The 8,523-nt window shown below is 43.8% G+C and overlaps 1 protein-coding gene across 2 annotated transcripts in view; it reads right to left on the bottom strand.

Annotated features, from left to right (window-relative positions):
* The window catches only part of UBA2 (ubiquitin like modifier activating enzyme 2), a 41,930-nt gene extending 35,113 nt beyond the window's left edge, over positions 1 to 6,817 (bottom strand). Inside the window, exons 1-5 of one of the 2 annotated variants that reach the window (XM_007996258.3) lie at positions 6,610 to 6,814; positions 4,536 to 4,619; positions 3,280 to 3,350; positions 1,788 to 1,852; positions 222 to 322 (exon numbers count right to left, since the gene is read on the bottom strand). In XM_007996258.3, the coding sequence (XP_007994449.3) occupies positions 222 to 322; positions 1,788 to 1,852; positions 3,280 to 3,350; positions 4,536 to 4,619; positions 6,610 to 6,747 (459 nt within the window). In that variant the 5' untranslated portion in view covers positions 6,748 to 6,814. Of the gene's footprint in view, positions 1 to 221; positions 323 to 1,787; positions 1,853 to 3,279; positions 3,351 to 4,535; positions 4,620 to 6,609 lie in introns of both variants that reach the window. The other variant, XM_073016660.1, reaches the window with a different exon arrangement.
* Between the last annotated feature and the right edge of the window lie 1,706 nt (positions 6,818 to 8,523).

Consider the following 8,523-nt stretch of genomic DNA (forward strand, 5'->3'; position numbering starts at 1 on the left):
TCCTGACCTCAGGTGATCCACCCACCTTGGCCTCCCAAAGTGCTGGGATTACAGGTGTGAGCCACCGCACCCGGTTGCATTTTAAGTTTTACATGGGCATAAAAGCCCTTACATTTTGGATGTTCGTCTGCTCATTTTATATAAATACAAAGTTTATTTTCTACTGCTCCAAGGTCTCAAATAAACATTTGCGAAGTTAAAAAAACAAAACTTTTCTTTACCTTTTTGATAGTAGTTACTTGTCCAAGATACCCAGCAGTTCCACTTTCAATAAGAGGAACATCAGCTGCCAGGCACATTCTATTAACATGGTTTCGGGCAGCTGGAAGTAAAAAAACAGTATGAGTTTTTGGGGGAAAAAAAACAAATTAGTTATCTTTAATTAGGATGACACAGATGTAAAACTATCTTACTGGCTTCATTTTTTGTACAATTTTCTTATAGCTATTGCCAGAAAAATACAACTGTTAACTACAGACATTTAAGAGACATTCACTTAACAAAATATCAAATAGAATTTGTATCACAAATTTTTTCCAGAAGTACCCACAGAAACACATAATTTTAAAAATCAAAACTGCCATCTTTCTCTTCTATCGCTGTACCTTACACAAAACACTGTTTCAAGGTGTTCCTTAACTCACCACTATTCTAATATAATTATCAGATAATAAATGATAGAAATGAAAGCACAATGTGGAATATCAACTTGGAACTATTAAAGTAGTTTAAGGCTAAGAAAAAAAGATGAGTCAGGTTAAAAGAGTAATTTCAGGCCAGGAGCAGTGGCTCATGCCCATAATCTCAGCATTTTGAGAGGCTGAAGTGGGAGGACTGCTTGAAGCCAGGACTTCGAGGCCAGCCCAGGCAACAAAGCAAGACTTCATCTCTACAAAAACAAAAATTAGCCTGGCGTGGTGGCACATGCCTGCAGAGTAGCTACTGCAGAGGCTGAGGTAAGAGTATCACTTGAGCCCATTTGAAGGCTTCAGCGAGTTATGATTACACCACTGCACTCTAGCCTGGGCAACAGTGAGACCCCCAAGCCTTAAATAACATATAAACATAATTTTGACTTTTCCTTGTTTTTTATTTAGGTATTTCTGGCCCAATTTGTTGCAAACTCACTTGACAGATATACTTTTACATGTGGAAGTAACTGCAGGCAAAGAGTATCACCGAAGCATTCCACACCCCACCCTCTAGTCATACTTGTTCTTTTTTTTTTTTTTTTTGAGACAGGGTTGTACTCTGTCACCAAGGCTGGAGCGCAGTGGTGTGATGTAGGCTCACTGCAACCTCTGCCTCCTGGGTTCAAGCGATTCTCCCACCTCAGCCTCCGGAGAAGCTGGGACTACAGGCACATGCCACCACACCAATTTTTGTGTTTTTTGGTAGAGACAGGGTTTCACCATGTTGGCCAGGTTGGTTTCAAACTCCTGACCTCAAGTGATCCTCCTGACTTGATCTCTCAAAGTGCTGGGATTACAGGCGTTAGCCACTGTGCCGAGCCCCAGTCACACTTTTTGAGAGCTTTTCACTTCACTTCTATTTATGACTTTTGGTAGAAATGCAAAGAATATGAAAGCTAAATTCCCACCTGGAATAAGTCATTTCTAAATAAAACTGCAATCAATGGGCAAGCTTTAAACTCCATCATTTCTCTTATGTCTTTTAAGTTCTAAATCACAAGTAAATAGTCTAATAAATATTAAATTTGTAAACAAATTTGATATGTGAGAGAGAAAATACTGAGAAATTAAAAGTATATATAAACATAATCTCACCTCTGTTATCTAAAGCATTCATAACCAGTATAAACTGTCGAAAAAATTCCACATTATAGTCAGGACTACAAAACAAAATAAAAAAATGTCACCAAAATAACTAGCCTTCCACATGATCTTTGCAGTATAATAAACAGTTCTGAAAAAAACATAGTAAATGTAAACAAAACTGATATTAGGATTATATGCCATATAGGTAGTAAGGTTTGACTCTTCCCAAACATAAGCAGATTTTAAAGAAATTATTTCCCTCAAATTCCTATCCATTTTGGCCAGCTACTTAGGGCACGAGAGAAGGATCTCAAACTGGCAGAAAGATGGCATGACTTCACTAGTCCCACTAGGCCTTCTTTGGGCAGCAAGTGCCTGGGAACACATAAAGAATACATTCCCAGGGTCTGCCTGGCCTCTGACTTCACCTCACATGGTCAGGATCAGGCCAGGGTTCAGGCCCCTAGGGTCTCTGCTTTTAGCAGCACTGGGAAAGCAACACAGGGTAAGGAGGTTATAGGGCTATAGGCAGGCTCACAGAGTAAAAAACTAAAAAACAAGCCAGATACAGGCTGGGTGCAGTGGCTCATGCCTGTAATCCCTGCACTTTGGGAGGTTAAGGTGGGTGGATCACCTGAGGTTGGGAGTTCGAGACCAGCCTGGCCAACATGGTGAAACCCTGCCGACTAAAAATACAAAAAATTAGCTGAGTGTGGTGGCGTGCGCCTGTAATCCCAACTACTCAGGAGACTGAGACAGGAGAATCGCTTGACCCTGGGAGCCGGACGTTACGGTGAGCCGAAATCATGCCAGTATACTCCAGCCTGGGCAATAAGAGCAAAACTCCGTCTCTCACACACAAAAAAAATCCGGAGATACAACTGCCCTGAGAAAGTGTTAAGTACCTCAATTCCAGTACCTCAAACAAGGACTATTTTTAATACTATTTACTTGTGAGCTAAACAACCACAGATAAAGGACAATTTCAGCCCACAGTTCCTTTACTCCAATACCTCCAAAATTATATGTTTACTCTATCTTTACTGAGATAAATATATTTACATACTGTCAATACTACTGCCCTACCACAATTCCAAGTGTTATATTACAGAAGTCACAGTCACAATAAACAGATTTTGGGAGGGAACCTTTTAAACAGAAAAAGGCAAATGCTTTAGAAAAGTCTGAGTCATCATAAATACGGATATTTCATAGTTTAAAATATCTTCTTACTTAAGGCAAGCATATAAGGTCTTCATAAATTTCCAAGTAACTTACTTATTAAAAGTATTAAAATATCTCACCACTTATCCACATCATTCAAACCATGTATTTATGAACTGGTAAAAAGAACACCACTTTGTGAGCGGAAACTACCACTGATTAATAATTCTAGAAAAATCATTTTTTTAAAAAAAGCTGAATGACTTTGAGCTCATGTATTTGGCTTACAAAACCCTTATTCTTTACACAACTCTGCAATGTAATCATTAAAGCATACTTCATGATGCTGTCATGGTAGGCAACAATATTAGCTTTCGGGTAAAACTGTAGTACACTTTCCTTGGCAACCTGGAAAAACAAACAACACTGAATTACTACAATATTTCTGTTCCTATCTGAAATCTGCTTCTGGAAGCCACAATGCTGTTATCTACTTACACAGTACCTTACTTATATTAAACACCAAAGAAATCCAAAATTGTGAGCAAATTGCATTAGGGTTAAGCTACACTTATAAAATTATACTTTTATACTTCTAAAATAACTGGAGAGCCCCCCGCCGACCCATGTACCACCAAACACATGAATGACAAGCTTCAGCAAAAATACAACATGACGTACCCAAGTGTCATTCATTCATTCACTTAACAAGTATTTACTGAGCATCTTGCATGTACCAGGAACTATACAAAGTACATGTTAAGCAAGAGAGACATTAATCATATAGTAATCCACATTAAGTTCAACTACAAACTCTGATAAATGCCATGAAAATGATAGGAAAAGGCCAGGCATGTTGGCTCACGCCTGTAATCCCAGCACTTGGGAGGCCAATGTGGGAGGATCCCTTGAAGCCAGGAATTCTAGGATGCAGTGAGCCATGACCGCATCACTGTACTCCAGCTCGGGACGACAGAGTGAGACCCTATCTCAAAGAAAAAGAAAAGAAAATGATAGGAAAAGTAAAGGTTGTTATGAGAGAAAAACCAACCCGACTTAGTCTAAAAGGTTTAGGAAAGTACTCCTGGAGAAGGAAGCCAAAATATGAAAGAAGAAAAAGAGAAACGAGTGGGGGTTTGCCAAACAGGTTGGGAGACAGGCAAAGGGAAAAGATGTTTTAAGACTCTGAATCACCAAGGAACATTAAAAAAAAAAACTAAACAACGGTCAGGGGGAACTGTCTTGTTTCAACTAGGACACCAGCATAAGGCTACTCCAGCCCCCAAACATAGCAGTAGTCAACCTCTAGGGGGTGCAGGAACACAAGGTACATCCTAAGTAAACCATCAGAAACTTAAATATAAAGAGGCCATGAAAGTTACACCATTCACAGAATTATTTCCTTTTTAGAACAAAAAAGGAGGGTTTAATCTTTAGTCCTTTACTTGATATATCTTTATCCTTCACAATCTCTCAGCTGAAATGAGAGCTTCACCCATTTTTTCCCTTCTATAGGACAGGCAGGATTAATTTGGTATCACAAATAGATGTTCCATCAAATAATTATAGAAATGGTATGCAAAATATAGTTACCTGTGCCTTTGATCTTCCAACATGTTTCTTTTGAAACAAAAACTGTCTGTTGAGGTTGCTGACATCAATAGTATCCAGATCAATCTACAAACGCATAAACCTCAGATAAATGACAAATGTTTAGGTATGTTTGAGCTGTATCACTACTCTCTGCACCTGTAATCCAGAACTTTTGATATTTGCTACATCAGTGGAGAAAACGTTTTACGAATCCACCATACTAAAACTGTTAAACTGATAAAGAATAATTTAATGCATGTAAGAATCTAGATTTAATGTCAGAGATATCTTCAAAAATACTTTGAAAGAATGGCATATTTTGTTTGTTTAATCATCCTGGCAAATATTTCAGGAAACTCCTTGGATGCCATAAAAATATGTGAATTTATTAAAACTATATGTGCTGTCGAGGTAAACACTAAATATATTAAAATATTTCTCTATGCCGGGAGTGGTGGCTCACATCTGTAATCCCAACACTTTGGTAGGATGAAGTGAGAGAATCGCTTGAGCCCCGGCGTTCAAGATCAGCCTAAGCAAAATAGTAAGACCCTGGTGGCTACAAGAAATAGACGAATTAAAATTAGCTGGGCATGCCTATAGTCACAGCTACTCGGAGGCTGAGGTGGGAGGATCACTGGAGCCTGGGAGGCGGAGGTTGCAGTAAGCCGCGATCAGGCCACTGCACTCCAGCCTGGGGGACAGGGCGAGACCGTGTCTCAAAAAACAAAAAACATTCAAGTATTTCTTTCAATCGAATTACTCTTTCAAATACAAAATATTAAATTTAACTGTGTCCTGTTCTTTTTGTTTTTTGAGACAGGGTCTCGCTCTGTTGCCCAGGCTGGAGTGCAGTGATGCAAACACAGCTCACTGCAGCCTCGATCTCCCAGGCTCAAGCGATCCTCCTGACACAGCCTCCTGGGGAGCTGGAACCACAGGCTCACACCACCACACCCCGCTAATTTTCTTTTATTGTAGAGACAGCGTTTCTCTATGTTGCCCAGGTTGTGTTCTTTCTCTTAAATGATACATGGCAAACGTTTATTGAATTTTTGCTCCCTCCCTTGATTCAAGCCTTCATCCATACACAATTTCATTTACTATTAATTAACCTGAGAAATGTGAAAGGAAACTTTTCCACATGGTTAAAAAAGTGTCATAAGTTTTATTTTTGGTTAAATACATAATATATAAAGGAAAGAAACAATGATTCAGTCGGCCATCTGTACTTTTTTGTTCATTCCATGTTTCTACTAGCCCTTAAGACACTTTAACACACCTAAGGGCCAGTAACATCTCCAAACTCTAAAAAGTTTGCATTAGTAGAAATAACTTGATTCAACATAGCACTGGCTTGTCACTGTACACCAATGTAAAGGGCATAATCCTAAAGTCTTTAATGAAACAAGCCAGTGTACCGTCTACTGTGAGAGCAATGACAGTCACGCAGCCCGCGGGAGCCCTGCCAACTCGCTCCGAGACCCAGGGTAAGTTACTCAACCCCACTGCGTCTCCCTTTCCTCATCTGTTAAAAATAAAGCAGGGTGGAAATAGGGTTTGCACTCCTCGGGTGGTGTGAAGATGGAGCGCGTTCCGTGTGTAAACCTTCTCGTGACCAGCGCTTGGGACGCGTTGGTCGCTATCATCGCCATCCTCTGCCCCGGGTCGTTACTTCGGAGTTAGGAAGGGGACCTCCAAATTAAAGTCACAACATCCGCGAGGTACTCAGTCCTCTCCCGCATCTCCTAACACCCATGGATTTGTTTTGAAGGGAGGATACGAGGCGGCTTCACGCCCTCGAAGCGCCACACATTGGCGATGCCGGGGAGGCGGGGGCCCGCGGCCTCCTCTGCGTCCGGAGCCGGCCCAGCGAGCGGAGGCCCGCCCCGTGCCCAAAGAACAGTCCCCTCCCGCGGGGGGCCACAACCCGGGCCTCTCAGCCTGCCCCCGCCCCGCAACTCCGGTCCTGGGCTCCTGGCCCTGAACCTCTGAGCCCCTCGAGCCCCGGAACCCCCGAACTCCAGCCCCCGCACCACAGCCCGCCATTCACCCGCGCGTGCCCGGCCCTCACCAGGTCGATGTGGGAGAAACCGGTGAGCACGAGGTTCTTGAGGAGCTCGCAGCCGATGCCGCCCGCCCCCACCACCAGCACCCGGCCCCCGGCCACCGCCTCAGCCAGCTCCCGGGGCAGTCCCCGCGACAGTGCCATGGCGGGACAACCACGAGCTGCGGCGGAGGCGGAGGCGGGAGAACCAAGCCGCGGCCGGAAGCGGGTGGGGGAAGGGCGGCCCGGTTTCCGCTCCTGCGCACTACGGCCTCCAGCAGACAGGCGGGGCCCAGTGCGCGGGGAAGTGCGGCAGCCCGCGGGGGCGGGCCGGCACTTGCTAAGGGCTGGCGACCTCCTGCTGAGACCGGCGGTGTTATTCCCACACCAGCATAGGCCTGCCATAAGACCTAAAAAGTCCAGGGGTCGCCTTCTAGCCTGGGGTTTGAACTCCCAGCCAAGACTTCCTTACAAGTTAGAAAACTGATGTCCCTGTATGTAAGGAGCTCTTACAAATTAACAAGTGTCACCCCCCAAAAAATACAGGCAAAGGATGTGAACAGGAAACTCACAAAAAATTGGACAATATGATCAATAAGCGTATTAAAATGTAAACCACAAAAGAATTGCTTGAACCCTGGAGGTGGAGGTTGCAGTGAACCAAGATCGTGCCACTGCACTCCAGCCTGGGTAACAGAGCAAGACTCCGTCTCAAAAAACAAAACAAAATGTAAACCATGCACAATGGTAAGATTTTCACCTGCCGGGCGCGGTGGCTCACGCCTGTAATCCCAGCACTTTGGGAAGCTGAGGCGGGTGGATCACACGGTCAGGAGTTCAAAACCAGCCTGACATGGTGAAACCCCAGTCTCTATTAAAAATACAAAGATTAGCCAGGTGTGGTGGCGTGGGCCTGTAATCCCAGTTACTCGGGAGGCTGAGGCAGAGGCAGGTGAATTGTTTGAACCCAGGAGGCGGAGGTTGCAGTGAGCTGAGATCATGCCACTGCACTCCAGCCTGGGCAACAGACTCTGTCTAAAAAAAAAAAAAGCCCAGCTGGGCGTGGTGGCACAAGCCTGTTACTCAGGAGGCTGAGGCAGGAGAATTGCTTGAACCCAGGAGGCAGAGGTCGCACTACTGCACTCCAGCCTTGGCGATAGAGCAAGACTCTGTCTTAAAAAAAAAAAAAAAAAAAGGCCGGGCGCGGTGGCTCAAGCCTGTAATCCCAGCACTTTGGGAGGCCGAGACGGGCGGATCACGAGGTCAGGAGATCGAGACCAACCTGGCTAACACGGTGAAACCCTGTCTCTACTAAAAATACAAAAAAAAAAAAAAACTAGCCGGGCGAGGTGGCGGGCGCCTGTAGTCCCAGTCACTTAGGAGGCTGAGGCAGGAGAATGGCGTAAACCTGGGAGGCAGAGGTTGCAGTGAGCTGAGATCCAGCCATTGCACTCCAGCCCGGGCAACAGAGCAAGACTCCGTCTCAAAAAAAAAAAAAAAAAAAAAAGTTTTTCACCTACTAAACTGGTAGAAAGAAAAAACAAGTAACACTTAACAAGGTATTGGGAAACAAGCACTCTCACACACTCCAGGTAAGGATTCCAAAGCAAAGCTTCTCTAGAAGGTATGGTGGCTTGTACTTGCAATCCCGGTTACTCAGGAGGCTGAGGCAGGAGGATCACTTAAGCCTGAGAGGTTGAGGCTGCAGTGAGCTATGACTTTACCACTGCCCTTCAGCCTGAGAGACAGAGCAAGACCCTGTCTCAAAAAAAAGAAAAGAAAAAACCCTAAAATTGTACACAACTTTCGACTCATTCATTCCAATTATAGAAAACTGTCCTGTAGCAGTTATCATTGATTTAATAAACAAATAAATAAATTTAGCTATAGGGATGGCCATCATGGGAATAAAATTTGGAAAAAACAAGTGACTAAAAATTG

The sequence above is a fragment of the Chlorocebus sabaeus genome, chromosome 6 (genome assembly GCF_047675955.1).
Source record: "Chlorocebus sabaeus isolate Y175 chromosome 6, mChlSab1.0.hap1, whole genome shotgun sequence".
In the NCBI taxonomy this organism is placed as follows: Eukaryota; Metazoa; Chordata; class Mammalia; order Primates; family Cercopithecidae; genus Chlorocebus; species Chlorocebus sabaeus.